The following is a 22,364-nucleotide window of genomic DNA, read 5'->3' on the forward strand; positions in this document are numbered from 1 at the left end:
CCCCTGCCCTTGCTGTCACTCGTGGCCACACACCGGACCCGAGCGCGCGGCCCCGTCCCTGCCTGAGTGGCGGGCGCAGGGGGGTACCCGTGCCGCCGTGGCTTTGTGCTGACCTTTGCACGTCTTCCCATCCGGTTGCAGCGTGAATCCCACCGGGCAGCTGCATCGCACGCCAGTGGCTGTGTCCCTGCAGGTCCGGTCACAGCCTCCATTGTTTACTGCACACGTCTCTGGGAGAGGGGAAAAGAGACAGAGATGCTCAGTCTCCTGGGACGGAAGCCACCATCGCCTTTCTCCATTCATGGGGGGGGGGGGGAACCTCCTGAGAGAGGAGACCTGAATTTGAGTTCTGGCTGATGCCTTCTAGCTGTGGGCTTCCCTGAGCCTTGGGCTCCCCATCTGTAAAATGGGAGAATGACACCGTTTCCGTGGGATTGCTGGTGAGGACCCGCTTCGATGATGGCGGATGGGAAACCGTCTGCACACGACAGAGGGCTGTGCTTGTGTAAAGGTCTCCCCCCCGCCGCACAACAGGATCAACACTGCCATGTGGAGCCATCGCTGAGATCAGCTTGGCTGGTATTTAACTGCCCAGCGCCGGATTCCTAAACCCTTGTCCTGCCTGGACTCAGACTCCAAACCCGGGGACTGGCAGTCCCTGGGGCTCCGGAACAGGTCTCAGCGTGGACTGGCTTGTGACCCTGGCCGTGGGGTTCCCAGGGGGTGGTTCCCCGAGCCCGCACACCATCCATCACCTTCATGAGGCACTCAGCTCAACATCTGTTCTCATTGAGCCATAAGCCAAAGGCATCTGGTTTTTGTCCACTTGAAACTTGTCTAGTGTTTTGTTTTTTTTTTTTTTTTTTTTTTCCTTCCTTTGCAAATTCAAAGGGCCTGGAGTGGCTGGGGCAGAGCCCCAGGTCATCCAACCCGTCGTGTGGTGAGAGTGATCCTCCCCAGGCCTGGAGAAGGGGCTGGCAGAGCTGGGTCACCAGGGTGCAGGTGGCCCGCACACGGAGGGGACCGTTCCTAAGGCCTCTGAGCTCTTTCTGAGCCTCTGTGTGCTTTGATCTTGTGGGAACCGTGCCTGAGTGGACTTCCCCTCTTCCCTTCCACGTTGGGAACTGAGGAGCCGAGGGCCCCATCTTTTATAACCCGAACCCCCCCTGCCTGCCTACCTTGGCTTCCTCCGCGCACCTGGCCCTGGGGGCTTTTTTCCCTGAAGCCTCCCCCTAACTGGTTTATTCCGTCTGTCCTTCTGTGGTGTCTGCATTCCTGCGGGAGTGATGACTGAATACATACCCCGATAGCCAGGAGTCCCTGCTGCTGATTCTACCAAACTCTGATGCCTTTCCTTTGAACTTCAACTCTGTGTGTGGGGGTGGGCAGGGCAGTGAGAGGCGGACATCCGGCTTTCCCTTCCGTGTGAGTGTGCAGATTCTGCGGGGGCCGTGGCGGGCCTTGTCCGGAATGTCCCGGACACAGGGGCCACCGGTGGCAGGGGACCACCGGCCCTTCTTCTCAAGGCTAATGCCTTCCCCGTGATGGGAGGAGCTGTGACTATTACTGAAAGGCAAGCGTCCCGGCCCCCGACTCCTCCTGGTCTGTCTTTCCGAGGGTCTCCACAAACCCCAGCCCCGCAGCCTGGTGTGCCGGCCCAGGGGCTCGGAGGCCTCCGGCTTGCTCAGGTCCCAAGGCCCAGTGCAAAGACCACCTCCACGCAGAGCCTCCCCAGCCCCAGGCGCAGACAGGCCCCCGCGCTTCCCTGCACCAGGCTGGCCTCCGTCAGCACCAGCCACGCTCTGACCCGCACGTGGCCTGCTCTTAACCCGACTGTTAACCGGGGCAGTGGAGGTGCGCGGGCCGGGGTGTCACTCACCGAGTGACCGAAGAAGGCTACCCCTCGGGTTGGTCCTCGGCACCCTCGCCCGGCAAGCCTTCCCTCCCGAGAGAGCCGCGGTGAAGTTCAGACAAACTCCCCACTTCATAGCCACTGGTCTGGGGCCCCGCGGGGGGGGGGGGGTAGTTGCTTAACAAGCGTCAGTTTCCCCTCCTGGGGTTCTAACCAGAGAGGCCTCCCAGCCCCAAATCAAAGAGCCAGCGCAACCCTCAGGTGCCTTTTCGGCCTTTCATGTGGGACAGCCCTCTCTAGAGCGGGGCCGGAGGACCTGTCTGCTCTCCAGGTGCAGGTAATTAGGGCCCAGGCCTTGGGGAGCTGGGACGGGGGCACAGCCGGGACCTCACTCGTGACCGTGATGGCGCCTGGGGCTCCCCGTGGCAGTGGAGGCGGGGTGAGGCGGGGGCACTGGGGGCTGTGTCCCTGAGAAATGGACCTGACCAGGCAGGCTCCCGTGGGCCCTCCCCACCTCCGGAGGCCCCGATGGGGCTCGGAACCTTGGCCTTCCAGAGCGCTGGGGCCTCGGGACCCACTGGGCGGGCAGAGGCCGGGAGGAGGCTGGGGTCAGCTTGGAGGGTCACCCCCTCTCTGGCCTCTCCCCTGCTCTGGGTACACTTTTAATCTCTTATGTTGCTCTAGATGAGGTGTGGTGTCTAGACTTCAGGTCCTGAGCAAGGAGCTCTGGGCCCCCAAGAAAGGCCCTCAGGGGCTATTCTGGGTCCAGACCTCCTCATCCCATAGCACCTGGTTATGGCGGGTCACCTGCTCCGGACCCAACTCAGCCTTCCAAGCCTCGTGTGCCCCGGGCTCTTAGCAGCAAGGTGAGGCTCTCCTGCCCCCTCCACCTTCCTGGAGAGGAATCTGCCCGGGGCTGTGTGGCCGGCGAGTGGCCGAGCTGCTGGGCCCTGCTGGGTCTGACTCCAACCCACCTGATGGCCTGAAACCTCCAGCCCCGGCCCAGGACCCCACACAGCCGAGCAGGTACTATACTTTCCACATCCCTCCTGTTCCAGTGTTCTCTGTGCATCCTACCCCCACCCATCTGCCCCCTCGCCTGGGGCCCCCAGGCCTGGTCTTGCCACTTCTTTAACATCTGATTCCGGCCCCTGCCCTTACTGCTGCCATTCTGGGCCAGGCCACCAGTGTCTTCCTTTGTGACAATTACGGCCTCGCAAGGGTCCCTCTCCGCCAGACCACTGCCTTACTCTGGGAAGGACCCCGTGAGCCCTCTAGTCTCTCCCGGAACCCGCCTCTCCAAGACAGCTACTGGGTCTTTCCAAAGGCCTCTCCTCTCCCCCTGGAGAGACGAGGAGAGACCCTCCCGGGGCACAGCCCTCTACAGCCAACAGAGGATCTTCTCCTCCGCTAACATCTGCTGGCCTCACAGCAGCCCCAGAGGCTGGCCTCTTTTGCAGGAAGAGAAACTGAGGCTCCAGGAAGTTAAATAGCTTGTCCAGGCAGACGGAACCTCCTATTATGAGACCCAGGGCAAAATTAAAACGAAGGGCCCTGGTTCAAAAATTAAGCATTTCAAGACAGACAACAGAGCACTCAACCAATGGGGGGGAGGCCCTTCTGAAGGCAGGGCCTGGGGCAAGCCCCCTCACTCCTGGAGCTCAGGCTTCCTGACGTGTGAAGTGGAGGGGATGGTGTTGACCACGGAGTTCGTACGGGGCCCGGACAGATGTGGATGTCATGGTGCTTTGTGAGTTGTCACAAAGCGTTTCTTGGGGGCCCAGAGCGGGTCGACCACACGCTCACTCTCAGCGCCACCTCTTACGACCTCCCGTGAGGGGTCTTAGCACCCAGTCGGTTGCTGACTCGGCTGACAGCTATTTCCTGAGCTCCCGCTCTGTGTGGGGCACATGCGCCTCAGACAGTCCCTGGTCTTGTGGAGGCCTCAGCCTAGGGGGGCGGCAGATGGGCTCACTGCTCTGACCACCGGTTTGGGAAGGACTCCTTGGCACAAGGTGGCTGAGGACTGAGGGAGAGGAGCTCGAGAGGAGTCTGACGGCAACCAGGCCTCAGGGGTTAACGGTTTATCGGGGGAGACAGACTCCTGCTCTTCTCACAGGAGTCCGGGCCCGCCGCCGCCCTCCACCCCGTCAGGCCTCAGCCCTTGGCCCCGGCTCGCGTGCCCCTCACGACCCAGGAGGCCCCTCCGAGCTCTCCTGAGCCCTGCTGGCTCTCCCAGGCCCTGGCCTCGGTTTGGGTGGCGGTCCCCCCCAGGGACCACTCGCTCCCCAGGCAGGGCTGTGTCAGGGTGACCCCAAGCCCGGTGCGGGACTGATTTCTGCCGAATGGCCAGAGGAAAGAACAAGCCTCTGGAGGAATGGGATGAAGCGGAGAGACCGAGCCCCGGCCCCATGCCGGGCCTGGCAGGGGGAGGGCGCCTGAGATGAGCCTGACGGCGGGGGAGGACCCGCGTCCAGCGGCACCGGCCTGCGTCACGGGCCCCGGGCGAGGCGGGCGCCCACGTGGGCTGACTGCAGGGGGAGTGGCTTCACCTGGCTCAGAAGGCAGGGGGGCGTCTCAGGCCAAGGAGGGCATCACCAAACGGCGCTGGGCACTGTAGCACAGGGTGGGGCCGAGGTGGCGTGCCCTGATGAGAACCGGACGTGGGTCCAGAGGCCCGAATGCCACGCTCAATTCCCGATGTGCCATGGGACGTTAGGCCACGGATGCTCCCGTCTCGGGGCTTCTCCCCTGCGGTGGGCCTGGAATCACAGGCTTGTCTACAGTGCAGGTGTCAGGCCCCGCCCCGGAGGCTCCGATCTGGTGGCTGAGATGTGAGCCCAGTGACCCACGGAGACCCTGTCAGCCCAGGGTCTGTCCCTTTAAGGCCCTTACCCTGGTGGCGGGAGCACCTGTCTAGTCAGGGCTGGTCCGCCTGCCCTTTTGCCACTAAGGTCAACTGAAGCCAGCTGGGAAGAGGGGCTAGCCGCTGGCTCTCCCAGCCCAGCTGTGGACTGTCTGGCCTTTGATCTCTCTTCCCTCAGCTGATTCCTGAGCCTTCCATGGCTCCCGTCACTTTGGGATGAGAGAACTCTTAAACACTGGCCCGGCTCTCCTTCACCGCCCGTGTCTTCGAGCAGACTCTACTGACCTCCAGGCGGGCCCGTGGCCCGTCATGGGCATTGTCAGCAGGCCGATGTCCCTCACTATGCTGGCACAGTGAGGTTGGTCACCTTCGTGAAGTCCCTCGGGCAAGTGAGAAGAGTCAGGCCTCAGGCCGACAGCAGAAGTCGCTTCCCCAGCCTCTCGGCAGGGACCGGGGGGAGTAGGGGTCGTCCCTGTCTGCCGCCTGCCGCCCCTGCTCCTTACCACACTGCCTCCTCACCTCTGCCCGGAAGCCCCGCTCTGCCGGCTCCCGGGAGCGGTCTGCGGAGGGTGGTCTTACCCATGTGGGGAGCCGCACCGTGAGGGCCGGGTGCCGGACGATCCCGCCCCAGGAGCACCCCGGTCTCTGAGCCGGGCCCTGGGGGACACGCTGGTGGCAGTGTGATATGGGGGCTGTGGGGGAAGGGGGCGTGTGGAGCCGGGGGCGGGGCAGTTGTGGAGGCCGGGACTGCAGGCCCTTCAGGGAAGGGGCGCCGAGCCGGGGTTTGAGGGGAAGTGGGAGGGAACCTCAGAAGCCCCGCTTAGCACCCAGCACTGCTCTGTCACATCTGAGGCCAGCGGGCCCTTGGGCCCATGATTTTCAAAGAGCCGGCCAGCCCCGAGGCAGCCTGAGCGGGTTCTGGACTCTGCCCTTGTCGCACATAGGTGGGCGACTGTGGGACGCCCCCCCCTCCCTGCCCCGGGCCCTGTGCGGGCTCTGGCCAGGCTGCGTGGAACGACCAGGCCCTCAGGCCCGCATCACCCCACGGGCTCCATCCACCTGGGCCCCGTCCCGGCTCAGGGCAGTTTGCTGCGAGTAAGTGTCCGTGAAACTGTCCTCTGGAGACACTGGGCAGGTGCATGATCTCAGGGACCACACCCTCTCACGGGCCTGCCTGGTGGGTGGGGTTTCCACTCAGGTGCTCGGAGCGCAGGGCCCTTCCGGACCTGAGGGACGGTGCCCGGCAGTCTGTGGCAATGGGGGTTGGGGGCTGACGGCAGGGAAGAGGCCGACCAAGAGTGAGACGAGCAGACCTTGGGGAAGTTTCTCCAACTGAGGATTTATATTAATGCCGGGGGCAGGGGCAGAGCCGCGGCAAGCCTTTACCCTGGCCTCTGACTCCCGCCTTTACTCTGGTTCCTAAGGGGAGGGGTGCTAAGGGCAGATCGGGGGGGGGGGGGGCTCACACGCACCCTCTTGTTTGAGGCAGTCCTCAGCGGGGAGGGGGTGGTCATTGTGCCCGTTCTACGGAGGGCTCCCGAAGGCCCGGCTGGTGACCCTTCCAACCACGTGTGGCCGTGGAGGTTTGGGGGTCGTCAGACCCTTCTTCCAGAACACCCGCCACCAGCAGCTAAGGCCCTCCGGCTGTGCGTCACCTGCCCGCCTTTCCCTGGAGGGGCTGTGGGAGGGTCAGGGGGCTCCTCGGCCGCTCACCCCCGTGCCTCGGTCTCACCTGTACCACGAAGGGCGCCCTGGCGATTGCTGGGAACCTCTACGTGTCTACGTACACAAAGTCTCAGCCCAGAGGCTGCCCGGCAGAGGGGAGCCTTGTTCCAGATTCCTGATGGCTGCCGGGACTCGGGGACAGCCCGGTCCGAGCACGGCCCTGGGCTGAGGGAGGCGCCGCCCGGCACCCGCACACCAACGTCTGGCGCTCCCCCTCCGAGCCCAGGACGTCCTGGGGCCGGTGCAGCCGGCACACGGAGCCCGCCCTCCCGCTCCGGAGCTCCGGCCTGTGAGCTGGGTGGACCTCACGGAGGGCTCTAGACGGCAGGGGCCCGGCTGGCCTCTGAAAGGCGCCCGTTCACCCCGCCGGCTCTTCCGGCCCCCTTTCTTCTGGCATCACCGCCCGTGACCCGACCGAGGTCCGGCAGGCCCGAGGCCTCTCGCCTCACGGCCTGGGCCCGGCATTCCGGGTGCCCTAGTACAGTGCCGAGGGCCTGGGGAGGAGAGGGTGGAAAGACCGGAAGCAGCCGGGCGGCCGCCCTGTGCCCCACGTGGGCCAGGTGCTCCACATCAAGCACCTCATCCAAGCCGCTTCAGAGCAGAGACTGCAACCCCCTCCTTGCGAAAGAGAACGCTAAGGCTCAGAGACGCGAGGTGACCCCAGTCACTGGGTCGCCAGGATGCAAGCCCGGGTCTGGCTCCAGAGCCCGGGCCAGGACGACAAACTGGAAAGAGTCACCGTTAGCAGAACCCTAATCAAGAACGCGTGGTCCTTAAGACAGAGACACGGCCCGGCTGAGCAGCGTGACCCCCCCACCGACCCCTCCTTGGGACAGACCTGGAAATATGCAGGAAGCCCTGAGCTCTGGCTGTTCCTTGGTCGGTGGTCAGCCGGCCCGCAGCCGCCGCCGGGCCTGCTCCTGGCTGGTGCCGGCCCGGGAAGCCCCGAGCGAGGCCAGGGCGAGCAGCAAGGGAAGGTGGGGCAGCAAGGTGGCTGGGGCAGGAGGGGTGCAGGGGAGGGGGGGTGGCCGGGGCCCCGGGGCAGTTTCACTTGTTTCTCCCCGCTGGGGCTCCTCTGGAGAGCGCAGCTGAACAACAGATCGTACTGGTAAAATAAAGACGCCCTGCGCTCCTTGGGGTGCCTTCCGTCTACGGCCACCACGGACAATCAGTATCGCCCCTCCAGGGCCCTCCTGAGTGTGGCAGGGCAGGGGAGCCACGTCGACTGGCAAATACCTCAGGAACTGGGCCATTAGGTGTTGGGGGGGGGCGTTGAGGTCACATCCCAAAGGGCTCTGGGACCCACTTGGACCAAATCCTGAGGGGCCAAGAAAACTAGGGAAGGGTTAAGGCAGGACAGCGAGGGGCTGTGGGCAGGGAGCGTTGAGGCCCAGGAGTGTGCGGGGGTCAAGTGTGCCCGGCCGCCGGTGGCACGGAGCAGAGTGAGGAGCAGCGGGGCAGGCCGGGCGTTCCAATGCCCGGTTCATTGCCCCTCACCCCACGCCCAGCCCTCTGGTCCAAGCATGGATTCCCCCAGGGAAGCCACAAAACACCCGCCCCTGAAAAGCCAAGGGACCCTGGCTTAACCCTCACCTCCCTGAGCCCGGCCACCTCTGCCAGCGGAGGACGACTGTCTCCCTCAGTCCTCAGGGGTCATCCCACCTGGCGGTCTGACCACGTCACTCTCTTCATGACACCATTCGGAGCTCCCCGCACGCTAGACCCCACCCCCCTCTGACCTCCAGCTTCACGGACACGCTCTGGCCCGTGCCGCGTCACACCGCCACACGCCGGCTTCACGCTTTAGGATTCCCTGCCGCACGCCGTGTCTGCAAAACCCCCGTCTACCTCGGGGTCTGAAGCCCAACAACTGGGCCTCGGCCCACGTTTCCTGCCAGGTTCTCTCCGCCCCCCGCCCTATCTGCGGTCTCCCCTCACAGAACCCGCCCCCAGAGCCTGGGCCACGGCTCGCCCACACTGACCTGTACCCACACCTGTAGTTGGGAGGGAGAATGTCCGCAGCTCCCCGTACCCTGCCTTCGCCCCTACCCTCATCCTGGGGGCCGAGACAGGGGCGTGCGGGAGAGGTCTTGTGTTAGCTGTGCCCCCAGAAGGATCGTCTCTCACAGTTTTTATGCTTTAGGAGACGGGCCTACAGACCGGCTAGAACCAGATTCAGATTTCACGTGGGGCCCGGAGAGAGGGGGAAGGCTGCAAGGCCTCAGGCTCCAAAGGCAGCCCAGGGACTTGAGGGCGAGTGCCCTGGGCCTCTGCAGGGTGGGGGCGGGCCCGCTCCCCCCCCAGCCAGGCTTGGTCCTTGCAAATGCAGGGCCCGGGCACCAGGAACCTGGTTCTGCCTGACCTACTGGGAGGCTGGGGGTGAGTCCCGCCCCTCTAAGCCTCAGTCTCCCCTCTGGGTCAGGAACCTGCCCTGTGTCATCACCTCCCTTGCCTCACATCTGCCTGAGCCCCTCCCCACTGCCAGCCTTGCCCAGGATTCAGGATCCGGGTCTGCCCTTTCTCTCCCAGCCGGACACCTGCCTGTGTGAACAGCGAGCAGTGAGGCCCCACTCAACCCCGGTCCCCTCCTCCAGGAAGCCTTCATTCATGCTCTCGGCCAACCAGCCTACCCTGTGCTCCTGCTCTGGGCAAGGCCCCACGCTGTGCCCCCAGGGGCCATCAGAGCTGGCATAGTCTTGGCATCTGCCACACGTCAGGGAGTCCCAGGCTTATGACAAAATAGGGTGCTGGTGGAGGAGGGGCAAGGAGTGGAGATGGGGGTGGCAAGGAAGGACCAGTTAGGTCTGGACGAGCCTCCGTCAGGCGGAACTCTCTAAGATGGCACCTGGGTAAAGAAAGGTGGGTGACAGGGCCCACTAGAGCAGGAAGCTGCAGGTGCAGGCCTGAGGGACAGGCAGAGGGTGGCTTCCAGGAGGTGACGGATGCCAGCCAGGTGGGTCTGGGGGGGAGGTGGCCTGGGAGGTTGGTGAGGCCTGGGAGGTGGTGGCCGCACAAAAGAGGTGGCAGGCGGGCGGCCCCTGGGTGGGCAGAGGGGCCGGGAGCTGGGGAGGAGGAGTGTGAGTGTTCCCTTTGCGGGGCCTCACCTCCGTCTGCAAAGTGGGGACGTCTGCCTCGGGGCTGCGGGAAGACTCACTGGTGAGGAGCGCGAGTCAGCAGAGGGAGTGGGCTGAAGGGCACTGAGGCTGCCGGAAGGAGCGGTGGGTGCTCACCGTGGTGGGGGGGCGGGCGGCGGGGGCTCTAAGCCCACCTGCAGGGGCGGGGGCGGGGCTTCCTGCACCATCCAATGCATCCCGTGCTGCCAGCCCCGGGCTTGTGCTGGGAGAATGGTGGCCCCGGTGGCCCTGGGATAAACCAGTAAAGAGGGCAGACGTGGGCTCTGCCTCTGGGGCTCACAGAGGCCAGACATCCCGGGAGGTTCCTCCGAGCCCAAGCGTGAACCCCCTGCGGTCAGTATAATAACAGCTCCCTGAAACGTCCTTAATTCCCCATGACCCTGCATGGCAGAGGCGACTCTGCAGATGCGATTAAATTAAGGCCCCTGAGATGGGAGCTTGTTCTGGATCATCTGGGTGGGCCCGATGTGGTCACAAGTTTCCTTAAAAGTGGAGGAGAGAGATCAGAGAAAGAGATGGGAGCAAGGTCAGGGAGATGCAATGCTACCGGCTTTGAAGACGGAGGAAGTGGCCAAAAATCAAGAAATGTGGGTGGTTCTAGAAGTTTCTAGAGCTTCCAGAAAAAAAATGCAGCCCTTGCTGACACCTTGATTTTAGCCCGGTGAGTCCTGAGTCCGGTCTCTGGCCCGCGGGAGACAACGAATTGTGCTGTTTTAAGGCACTAAGATTGCGGTAGCTTGTTCGCAGCAACGGAAGCTAACACGGCATCCAACCCACGTACACTGTGGGGAAGGGACTGACCGAAGACCCGGGCTGACACGAACAACAAAACAGCGCCTCATCAGCCTTGCTGTGAGTGGGGCCCCAGGGGCCCCTGGCAAACTTAGCGGGGTGTTCAGGGGCTTTGCACAAGTCGGCCAGATATTTGAAATTTATCACTCCAACCCTCAAACCCAAATATTTCAATTGATTTTAATGTCAACAGAAAAATCTCCTACGTATTTGGAGCCTCTTGAAAGGAAATGTAACCGCCCCTGCTCTTTGCCTGTGCTCGGTGACCGGGGGTAACTACAGACAGCAACGGCTGGGTGCAGCTGGGACCCCAAGGGTGGGGCAGGGCTCTGTAGCCCTGAATGGCCCCAGGCTGTTCTGTTACAGACCATCACCCTCTCTGTGGCACGGAGAAGGGGGTGTCACCCCGAGGCTGCAGAACCAGTCTGTCGTTGACGTGGGGCACCACGGACAGGGCCGGGATGGCGCATGCTCACGGGGCCTCACGGGGCCGCCCTGCACTCAGTCTTATCCTACCCCCCTAAAAACGAGCCCTGTTGACACAGGAAGGTCACTGGCATCTCAGCCACAGGGGGACTGCAGCACGCGTGCCCTGCTCTGGCAGAAGCCTGTACCGTGACTATAACGGGCACCGCTCATAGTAGACGGTTCCAGGGCATTCCGGCTCTGCCCTTCCTCGCTAGTCTCTGCCCTCTCAGGAGGATCCGGGTCAAGGGGGGCAGACTCTGGAGCTGGGTGGCCCAGGGTCCGACCTTGCCCTCAAACCCTTCAGTGTCTTGCCTCCCTCATCTGCTCCTGGGCCACAGAACAAGGTCCTTCCCTCTGCCTGTTCTACCGCATCCCCTCCAAGGACCCCAAAGAGGGCTCACGTGCCCACCAGCCACAGGCTCCGTCACACCGGCCAACGATGCTCATCCAACTCTGGTTCCCTTCACGGTCTACACTGCTCTTTCCACACAGGGCCGGGCTCTGAATGTGATGCCCCAGGCGTGCTCTGACCAGCACAGGGGACAACGGGGCTGGCGACCTCCCTCGTTCTCCGTTGTTGTGCCTCCGTTCACACAGCCTGGGAGCAGCTGTCCTCGCCAAGTGCTGCTAGTTAGAGCCTGGAGTTCAGTAGGATCCCAAGTCTGTCCCACATGGGCTGCTCTCAGAGGAGACAGGTGCTAAGAATTATGGGCTCTCGAGGGAGGGGCTCACCAGTGCTCTAGACGGTACCTTTCATGGAACCCTCAAGGATGGTTACTTAGCTCTGGGTCCTGGAGAGTCATGGGCACGCCTGCTCGCTGGGGCCTTCAAGCCCGCCCCGTGGCCATTTCCAGCCCTTCCCAGGCCAGCCCAGACAGCCCAAGTCAACATGACAGTCCCGTCCAGAGAGCTTGTGGAGAGGGGACTTCCAGACAGAAGTCCCGTCTGCCCGTGTGACCAGAGGTGAATCCTCCAGACCCCCTGGACCCTAGTGTTCTTGTTTGAGAAACAGGGCGATGCCTGTCCTGCCCGGCATGGACTTCAGGCTTCACAGAACACTGTCAGCCCGGCTCTCCTCTGCTCCTCGAAGCTCCACCAGGGAGGGGAGCCTCAAGCCTAGTTCCCAGCACGAAAGGCCCCATCCCTCCCGTGGCCCCATTTACGTTTCCCTTCTCCCTAGATGCCTGGACTCCTTTGAGGTCCATATGAGGACCATGAAACTAGGTGACCTCTCCGGGACCCCGAGGCTCTGACTTCCATGGCCCCGGGACCCTGACGCTTAGGATGGCCCACACAGCCGTGACCTTCGGGCTAAACTCAGCTGCGCGGGGTAGTATGTGACTGCGGGCAAGCCAGAGGACCCCACGAACTTCAGTTTCCTCCTCTGGGACATAGGAAATGTACCACCTGACCCACAGCGCCCCAGGGTGGTGTGCCACAAGGAAGGGCGTGACAGTCCCAAGCGACCCTACGGTTGTGCTCCAGAGGCCCGGGCAGCTGGCACCACTCAGGGGCCAGCAAGCGCAGAACTGGAGAGCTGAGGGCAGGGGGATGGATGAATGAGGGGCAGACTTGCCCCGTGCTTCCGCAGCCTGAGCTCGATGGACGAGCAGCCAGCCGGGTCCTCCTCCTCCTCCTCCTCCTCCTCCCCCCTCCCCTGCTCAGGGTCAGCCACACCAGCAGGCCCGCCCAGGCCACCCTGGGCAGCACCAGCCGTTTCCGGGCGAGCCTCCCTAGAATCTGGGTCCAGCCCGGGGCCAGTGTCTGGAGCGCAGCCGCCATCACACCTGCCCCCTCGAGACAAGCGGGGGCCTGAAGCAGGACCAGCACAAAATGGGCCAAGGCTGTCCCCGTATGCCCACCTCAGGCTGGGTCGTTCACAGAGTCAGGAGCCTTGGGGCCGGAAGGGGCCGAGTGAGTCTTGCTTTGACCTTAACGGTCCTCTCCTCTCTGGGTAGCAGATCTCCCAACTATCAAGCAGGCCCCGGAGATCCCCCGGCCCCGAATCTAGATGGGTCTTTTTCGCCCTGAACGTGGCTTCCCTCCTTGGCAAGGAGACCGAGAGGCACGGTGCTGCCTGAATCGCTGCTCTGCGCTAACGCCCTCCTTTGCTTCTGTGTCTCAGTGTCGCTTTGCTGACCTCGGGGCTCCTGACAGCCAATGTGGGCATTTACGGTGGGTAGAGGGGTCTCCTTACCCGCAGAGGCCCCTAGACACTGGCTCTGGGTTCTTTGCTACAAACACACAGAGAAATACACGTGTTTGGTGAAGGGCAAAACCTTTAACAAGGGAAGAGCGAGTTCACATCTGGAGTGGAGCCCCCTCCCCCCCTCTCGGACACGGCACGCGCGGGCACACGCAGGGGGGCCCCCCCCACGCACGCACACCCCGCACGCCAGCACGCACTCCCAGCCCCACACCGCAGCACGCACGCACGCGCACGCACACGGACAAAGGTGCAAGTACAACAAAGGAAGTGGAAGAAAAGTGTTACCCATGAGTAGCCGCCGTTTCACCCGCTTGTCCACATCAGCTACTGACGTGGCATTGAACTGAGAGCGCTCAATTGCAGCCTCATCCTTCTCTAAAACACAAGTAAGGGACAAACACGGAGCCGCTGGTTAATGAGAGCCCACTTCCCGCGGCCCAAGACAGTCAGCCTCTCGGCGTGGCGCACACACAGCCAACACGGCGTGCCGGGCCGGCGCGGCGTCTGCGCCGAGGGGCCAATCCCGGGAACCTCCAAGGGCGTGTTCAGGGCAAGGGCGAGGAGGCAGCAGGGTGGGGGGTGCGGAAGGGGGGGGGGGGGGGGGGGGGGGGGGGGGGCGGGGCGACCACACGAGGGCACAGACGGGACGCGGGGCCCATCTGCCGACAGACAGAGGAGGCGGCTTGAGGTCAGAGTGGACGGACCCAGCCGCGGGGGGCCGTGGAAGCAGACGGCACGGCCTCAGCGCTCGGGCAGACACACGTGACTGCAGACACCCCGGCTCAGGCTGGACGGGCAGGCACAGGCACAGGACGAGGCACAGGACAAAGGGACAGGGCCGCGAGGTCCGGTGATGGCTGTGCCTGGACAGCAGACGCCCCGTCTCGAGGGCACGGACGTGCGTCAGACACTCATGCAAAGTTAAGAACAAAACACCCGGGAGAACAAACACACGCACAACGATGGACCCAGTCCGACAGACAGACAGACAGACAGACAGACAGAACAGGGGCTCGATTGGGGCAGCGCTGGTTGCCTGCTTGTCTATAGAGGACTAGAGCGAGACATTCAAGTGCTTGACAGGGGCCGCGAGAGGGGCCAGTCATCTCAGGAGCGTGCGGAGAGAGAGGCGGGCCGGCCGGCAGCATCCTGGCCGTCGGGCAAGACGCTGTGCCCCGATGCTGCCCGTGGAGGCGCACGTGAGGTTAGCGGCCGGGCGGTCCTCGGCTGGGCCGGAGGTGCGTGGGGACACGGGCTCCCGAGGGGGGGAGCCTGCGCGGTGGTGAGCGGAGGCACACGGGTGGTTCTCCTGGCCCGCGGGGGGCGATGGCCCAGGAGCTGGGTCCGGAGGAGGACCGCTAAGGGGAGGGGAGGGAAAGAGGGGGCGAGGGAGGTTACGTCAGAGAGGAGAGTTAGGCAGGGGCCTTGACATGCAGCAGACGCTGAAAGGTAAAAAAAATGAGGAACGACGAGTCAGGTGGACAGAGACAAGATGCGTGAGACCAGGCTGGGTGTGTGTCTGGCCGGCGGCTGAGTGCACTGGTCCCGTGGCCGGCGGGGGCCGCCGCGCTGCAGACACAAACAGGGAGGGCGACCCAGCAGACAGACAGGAAGGGGCTGGGGGGGCCTGGGGGGGCCCCCCCGGCAGGACAGTGGAGACGGGGAGAGAGGCGGGAGAGGGGGTTCTAGATGGGATCAGGCTGCAATAGAGACACTAGTCTGAGACCAGGTTTTGCTTTGAAAAAAAAAAAAATTTTTTTTTTTTTCCGTTTTTTGGTTGTTTCGTTCGGTTTGGCTTTTGGCTCTGAAAATACTTAACGAACGTCGGTTATCAGACAAGACAGGCAATCAGGGACCATCACCAGAAAAGCAGGAGGAAGGAGATAGGATGAAACCAAAAAGGCCGTCTGAGAGGAGACCACACAGAGGAGGGGAGAACCACGCAGGTAGCAGCCCCTGGGAGACAGCCGGGACCAGGGTGAGACGCTGGGGGCCGGCCCCGGCCCCGGCGCCCCCGCTCGGCCCCTCACAGGACGAGGGAGCACTCACGGGGACAGAAGGCGACAGCAAACTCTGGCTCCCCGGCTCTGCCTGCTTGCCACCCCTTGTGTGTTACTGGAGAGTCCCTTCAGGAAAATCTTCAGAGTCAGTATGAAGAGATGCCCCCCACTCCCGCCCTTAAAAAGAACAGACGTGACCACCGACCGTGGGCTTCTAAGGGTGGCTGACGTTGAAGGGAAGGAAAACAGAGGATGAACAAAGTTGGGTGGGTGCCAACTCTGAATTCTTCTTTTTCTCAGCTGCAAGATGTGCTGTTATTTTTGGGTGGGAAAGAAGCGACTACTGATCACGGCAGGAGGCAACCCCAGATATTCTAGCTTCCTCTTGGAAATAAGGACCGGGGGGAAGGGGACTCCATGTGACGACAGGTGAGGTGACAGAAGGGGCAATGCTGACAAGAAGGGACTCTGGTTGGGAGAAGTCCAGCGAGAGCTCCGTTAGCTCAGGAGTGGAAGCAGTTAAAAACACCCAGAGTCCCCCCCGCCCTACCCCGGGATTCTTCCGTCCGTTTCCCCCTGGTGTAGACGATGAAGACTTAAAGCCGCTTTCTGAGCAAACCCCTTGGCTTTCTAGACTGTGGCGGGCAGCTCACGTCGCTAATGGGGCCAAGATGCAGGTTAGGCGTATGTGCTGTGCGTCCCCGTATCGGGAGGGAAACCCCTGCGCTTTAAAGACAGAAGGTCCCCTCCTCGGGCGCACACACCTTCCTCCTCCTCACAGGCCACCCCCCCCGTTGAGGAGGAGGACCCGCAGAGAGCCCACAGTGACACGAAGCAGAGGTGCTCGGTCCTGGGTGGCTGGATGGCCCTGCGTAAGTCTCTACAGAAGGCTTCCCTCGGGGACGTGTGCCGGCCCCCTAGGTGGGGACCTGGGTGCTCCCTCAGGCTCACTTCCTGGGAACCGGGCCGCGGTGGGGTGCTGGCCAAAGGCAGGGCCACACGGTGCACCCTGGGGGGGCGGGGGGGGGGCGCACGGGTGCCAGTGCCCGGCACACTTACTTACCGATGCACGTCCGACCGTCTGAGTGGAGGGCGTACTTCTGGTGGCAGCCACACATGGGGCCCGTGTCTGTGTCCTCACAGCTGTGCTGGCAGCCTCCGTTTCCATAGTTACAGGTTACTAGTTAGGCCCAAAGCGTACATACGTGTGGATAAAAGGAAAAACAACAAAGAGGATTAGTTTATCGGTGCTGGTTGATTCTCTTAAGGGACGGGGCGGGGGGGAGGGGGGCGCAAAGTGGCGGCATAAGATAAACAGCGAGTAAGCACACGTTTCCCTGGACTTCAGCCCCACCAGGGTCTTGGATGGGTTTGCTCGCTCCCCGGGCGTGAACCGGGGTAGGACGGGTGGACTTGGGTCGTGTGGGCTTCAGGGCCGGCTCCAGCTGACAGACTCGGACGGTGTTTGGGCAAGAAAGCGCTAGGGGAGACAATTTTATCCTTCCTAGGTTCCAGGGGCACTTAGACACTGCCTGTCTGGACGGGACCAGTGTCTGTTAATGCCAGGCATGCCCTGCCAGGCGAGGGAGGGAGGTGGCGGGCCCGTGGCAAGGGGGACACTCATTCCGCGTGCGGGAGGGTGTCCCCACGGAAGTCTGCTCCCTCCTAGTCCCAGCGGCCGTCTCCACCTGTATCCCCTCAGAGCCCGGATCCCCCGGAGGCAGTGTCCAAACAGACAGAACATGTGCACGTTAACGTCCTCTCAGGTGCGCTTTTGAGAATGACCTCTTATGGAAACACGTCACGTAGTTTGCGGCGTCTAACGGAGTCTTAAAACGTTTCACGGCATCAGCGACCCGGGTCGGCCAAAAGGGGGCCGAACAAAACACAGCCGGTCTGAGGTAGGAGAAGATAAATTCCGGTTCAGTTAAAAGAAAACCGCTTGATATCCCGTCTCAGGGTGAGAAGTAGAGAGCCAAAGGAGATCCGAGATCCGTGCGCGAGGTTCTCGCAGCCCCCGCTTTACTCAGCTCGTAAGATGACAGGGTGCCCATCGCCTGTATGCAAACGGTGCCCCAGGGCCTTGAGGACGGGCTGTCTTCCTGGCACCTTAAGCACTTATCTAGAATTCTATCTACGCTCTTCATGTATTTGGCAGGACCCCAGTGATGATCAAATATGCAAAAATAAATCTCAGGCCAACCACCGTCGGAGGAGCCGAAGATTCCGGAGGGGCGGTCTGGATTAATGACGCTCCTTTGGGTGGCAGATCCCCACGACGGGTCCCAAGCATTCCAGAACCGAGGCCCGCGGCCGCCTCTCCCAGGCACCCCTCTCACCCAGGGCACGGCACAGAGCCTCCAGGGCGTCCGTCCCCAGTGATGGCGGGGACCCTGTCAGCCTGGACACGTGCCGTCTCCCTGCCGGCCGAGGAGGACACGAAGACAGTGGCTTCTGCTCAGTGTCTCAGACGCCGTCCTTGCAACCAGAGACAGGCTCTGCCGGGCTGCCTCTGCCACAGGGAGCTAACGTCCCGTCTGGAGGAGGAACCCAACCTCCGGGGTGACATTTCGAGGACGTGCACAACTCTTCAGGAAGCACGACGGGGACTTGGAGTGCGGAGCCCCTCTGGCCCCTTCTCCACAGGAGCATCTCTTCTCTCAGCTTTCCCGGGGAGCCCGGCAGCCTGCGGTCACAGTCTCCCGTCTCTGAAACAGCTCAGCTCTCTGCCTAGGAAGAGCCCCGGGGAAGCCAAGGACAGAGGCGGCCACAGATTTCAGGTGAGGGCAGAGCCCCAGGCACAGCCCTGCCTCGGGCTGGACGTCACGCGCCTCCCCAGATTGAGAGAAGCTTCGTTTCACAGTGGGCAGGGGTGCAGGCGTGAGGAGGCCGCGAGGACACCGCAGACAGTTGTTTCCAAGCTCTGGGCTCCAGGAGATGGGCCGCGCCCTGCAAGCGACTCCGAGGGCGAAGGTCTGTCCGAGGCAAGCTGGGGGAGGGCCGTGCTGAGGGTCCCGTGCTCCCCCACACGGGCGTGCCCGCATCTCATGGACCGTGGGGGCCGAGCTAGCGGGCACCGAGAGCGCCCACAGCTTGTACGTGGAAGTGCGTGCTGGCGCCTTGAGCTCCGGGACCACCAAGAAGGGATGGAGAAAGCCCCTCTGGCCCCGGCGTGGGCCCCGCACTCTGGATAGAAGAGTTGGGTGCCGAGGCCCTGCGGTCCTGCTGGCCCACGGAGGCGGGCTAGGCCCCCAACCCAAATCCGGATGTAGAACTTCCTAGACCTCAGTCGGCCTCGAGGGCCAGGGGGAAAGCCTCAGAGCCAACTTTATGCTAACCCTTCACGTCGACCACACGGCAGGAGCCAGGGCCATCCGCGCGGGCCCTGCACAGGAGGGCTGTGGTCACCCACTCCTTGCCCCCAGGACCGGTATCCGATTCTATAAACACCTTGGCAATACGGAGCCCCCGCCAGCGGAGAGGGTGGGGCTTTTATTTCTTTAACCAGCAAACATTCGGGTCGAGGGCTTGAGTCTTCTCACTGAAGGGTGGGGAGGTGGGGGGGGGGGTTGCTTCCCTGCTCACAGAGGGCCCTGCCTTGTCCCCGACCTCTCAGATCAGCTCAGCCCCTCGGGAGACGTCCTCTGAGCAACCTGTTCCCTTGCAGTGCTCATCCCAGACGGTTCAGTGGGTCCCAGCCACCGCCTGTGGCTCGCAGAGCTCTCTCCCCAGCACCCAGCTCAAGGCTTGGCCAGTCTTGCTGTGGAAGGAACACTCTTTACTTCTGGCTGAGCCTGTCAACAAGCCTGCCCAGTCCACACGTGCTTGTCCCTGGCCTTGGTCCGGAGGACTGGGAAAGCTGCAATTCTGCACTCTCGGTTCTGAAGGGCACCAGGCGCAGCGGGTTTCTCTGTAGTTAAAGGAACTGTCCGATGCAGAGGACAGAGGGCCTGGCAAAGTCCTGGGGCTGGAGCCGGGCACTCGCCCCTGGTGACCACCCACACGCTCATCTGTGAGGCCCCACAGGAAAGGCCAGCAACAAGGAGGGAGGCTGCCCGCATCTCGGGACGTGCCTGGGGAGAAGGAAGCATCTCCACTTCGGGGAAAGGACGCATCACGAGTGGGGGCTGGAGCACGAGCTCCTTGGAGACAGGGACTGTGTCTAGTGCATGTGGGTCCCCAAGACCTTGGTGACTGAGGAGCATGGGCTGGGAAAGGTGTGGCGGCCACCCACAGAACAGCTGGTGACAATCACGGACTAAGGACGACAGGCCGGCAAGGGCCAGCTGTCTTCTCCACAGAACGAAGGATGGAAAGCAAGGCCAGTTTCTCTGTGAGCGCTGGTCAGCTCAGTCTCCCGTTTCAGTGGCAAGGCTGGGGCTGCTTTCTCTACCGGGAATCGGATTCGGACTCCTCCACACCTTTCTCTGCATCACAGAGCGGGGCTGGAACGAAGCACGCGTCTCTGGCCAGACGTGGGCAGCAGGCACACGGGCCTCCCTCAGCTCTTCGTACACACAGAGCAAACGCGGCGCCACGGCGGGCGTCCCAGCTGCCCAGTGAGCCGAGGCCGACCCCGCCACTCCCCACGCAGCTGCTGGGAGCTGGGTCTGACGCTCTTGGGGACTCGTGTGTTCAGCCACAGTCCTGCTTCGTTTGCGGGCTCCCAGTCCTCCCGGGGAGGACCACATTAAGGGGCTGAATGACACCTGTGCCCCGTGGGCTGACCTCCAAGCTGGTCCTGAATGGCACCTTTGGCCAGAGGCCTCATTCAACCCAGATCTCCCAGGGAATCACCATTTACAGTGGGCCCCGCGGGGCAGCCTGCAAGCTCCGATCTGTGATCCTGGAAATAAGGTCAGCACGGGCTGGGCTGGGACCCCTCCCCGCCAAGCTCCTTTCCTTCTTGATATCATCCTGTCACCAAGGGCCAAGCCCTGGCCCCGGGGAAGCCTGGGCTTGTAGGTCTCTGTGCCACAGCCCTCCATACCCGTGGGAGGGCTCGGCTCAGGGCCCATGGGTCTCTGGGGTCAGGGTCACAGCTCGCGCCGGCAGGGCTATTGAGCAGGGTCCCGCCCCGGGGCTGTCGGCGATTCGTGCCAGGGAAACCGCTGTGTCTAGCGATCGCAGCCCTCATCCCTCATGCCTCCCCAGGCCTCTTCAGGGACCTTGCCCTCCTCTCGACCCCGAGGGGCGGAGAGCCCTCCCTGGGAAACGTCCAGCCGACTGGACAGATCCCCCACCCCCAAATAAAGCAATGGCAGGAGACGCATGGGGATGTCTGACCCATTTGCCTCCATCTACCTACGTGTGCAGTCCTTCTGATTCTGGGCAAGGTCAAAGCCGGGCCTGCAGTCACAGGCCACCCCACCTTTGGGCGTCTCCCGGCAGATGTGGGCACAGCCGTGGTCTTTGTTCATGCAGTTCATACCCTCTGGGAAGAGACAGATGAGAGAGAGAGAGAGAGAGAGAGAGAGAGAGAGAGGACCGGAGGAGGGAAGAGAGAGAAAATTTCAGGCTGAAGAGAGGCAGCCTCTAAAACGTCACCATCAAGTACAGCGTTCTGGGGCCGCCGTTAGCACGTGCACCGTCCGCGCACGGCGGGGTGTGCACCTAGCCGTCCAGCTGGAGAGGTCTTGGGGAGAAACCAGGGGACCCACTGAAGAAGCGTTCCCTCCCTAGGTCGGATTACGGAACCGAGTTCAGGTCGGGGCTTCGGACCGCTTCCCTACTAAAGCAGGCGCGGCGGCATCTCAAACGATGGCGGCAGCGCGGCAGGCGGCTGGGCCCTGAGGGGACGCTCACGGGTCAGGGGACCGGGGGGGGGGGGCAGCAGCAGTCAGGAGAGGTGTTGTGGCCTGGGAGGCGCCGTCGGCCCCGCGCGGCCACCCCTCACCGCGTTCCTGCACGAGTCAGAGGCAGCTGTGCTGCTCTCTTGGACCTCAGGGTGGCAGAGGCTCATCTTCACCAGCCCCACGGCCACGCCCTGACCTACACACCACCCCCCAGCTGCCAGAGGGGGGTCTGTCTCTGTCCCCGGTCCCTGCAGTGCGCCCCAGGACCCGAGGAACCCTCACTCCCAAACGCAGAGCCCCGTACGACCTCCGGCTCCGTCCGCACGCCCCTGTACCCCCCCGGAGCCTGTTCCGCGTCCCGGGGCACGCGGGTCACCATTGCCACAATCTCAGCCCGAGGCTCCTGCTGGTTGCAGACGCTACTTTTTAAAAATGCTACTTTTTAAAGGTTTGCAGACCTCGGGTGCCTTGTTCTGCGAAGACCCAGCCCCCTGCCTTGCTGGTTGGGAGGCATCAGAGAGGGGAGCCTGTCCCAGGGTGCTGGGGCCGGGCCACCCCACCGCCTGCTCGTGTCCCCATCCTGTAGCTGGAGCCCTGCCCCTGTCGCACCTGCTTGGCGGGCCCTTCCGACTCGTCCTCCCGGCCGGGCTCAGAAGCCCTGTCCCTCACAAGGCCAGCTGTGTTCCTGTCTCCTCTCTTTCCAGGCTCCCCGAGACTCTACTGGGGCTCCAAACCCTAGGCAGGAGCAATGTGCTCGGGCTCCTTGCCCCTATAAGGGCAAGCGCTCCCTTCAGAGGTGGGGAAACCATGCTTGAGACACCTGCCCAAAGGCCCACGGTACGCTGAGAGGCATCACAAGGACGTGGACCAGCACCTCAGACTCTAAACCTCTTTCCCACTCCTGGCCCAGAGGCCTTGTGGAGCGCAGAGAGCTGGGCCACCCTGAGTTTCCGGGGCAAGGACCATGGACCATTCACCTCGAGGCTCCAGAGGCCTGGCCTCCAGTCAGTGCTCACGGAGAGTTACATGGAAATGTTCCCTGAGGGCTCTGGCATAATGGGGACAACGAGGGGCGCCTGGGGTGGGCCATGTGCCTCTCTCCTCAGTCACCCGTAGTTCCTGGGACATTCCCCCCACCCCGGGAGCCTGCCTGGAGTGGCTCGGACCCCCTCCGGTTGACCCCAGTTGATGTTTATCTTCCTGGTGATTTGCGAGGAGTTTCCAGGATTTATGAGGTCACTGGGGTCAAGTGAGAGGTTGTAGGTCACAAGTCCATCAAGAGGCTAAGGGCAGATGAAAGGAGGAGCTGCTGTCCGCCCACACAGCGCCCTGAGACCTTACTTCCGTGTCCTACCCGGGAGCAGCCAGCCTTGGACGGAGGGAAGGAACGCCACGGGCGGGGACACACGGGGGTCTCCCTTCCCCTAGGTGGCCCACGTGTGTGTCAGGACTGGCTCAGTCTTGACCCTGTCCACTTTAAGCATGGGTGGCGGCGGGGGGGCAACTGAGATCTGACATCTATT

General features: G+C 63.0%; 2 protein-coding genes across 4 annotated transcripts in view; both read right to left on the bottom strand.

Moving 5' to 3' along the window:
* The window catches only part of TTLL1 (TTL family tubulin polyglutamylase complex subunit L1), a 267,977-nt gene that overhangs the window by 173,252 nt on the left and 72,361 nt on the right, over positions 1–22,364 (bottom strand). The gene's annotated exons all lie outside the window — the stretch shown is intronic.
* Positions 1–22,364, bottom strand: part of SCUBE1 (signal peptide, CUB domain and EGF like domain containing 1) — a 131,608-nt gene that overhangs the window by 36,660 nt on the left and 72,584 nt on the right. The window contains exons 5-8 of one of the 2 annotated variants that reach the window (XM_049626476.1): positions 20,355–20,480; positions 16,110–16,226; positions 13,332–13,421; positions 114–230 (exon numbers count right to left, since the gene is read on the bottom strand). In XM_049626476.1, coding sequence (XP_049482433.1) covers positions 114–230; positions 13,332–13,421; positions 16,110–16,226; positions 20,355–20,480 — 450 coding nt within the window. The remainder of the gene's footprint in view (positions 1–113; positions 231–13,331; positions 13,422–16,109; positions 16,227–20,354; positions 20,481–22,364) is intronic. The other variant, XM_049626477.1, reaches the window with a different exon arrangement.

Source organism: Panthera uncia, chromosome B4 (assembly GCF_023721935.1).
Source record: "Panthera uncia isolate 11264 chromosome B4, Puncia_PCG_1.0, whole genome shotgun sequence".
Lineage (NCBI taxonomy): Eukaryota > Metazoa > Chordata > Mammalia > Carnivora > Felidae > Panthera > Panthera uncia.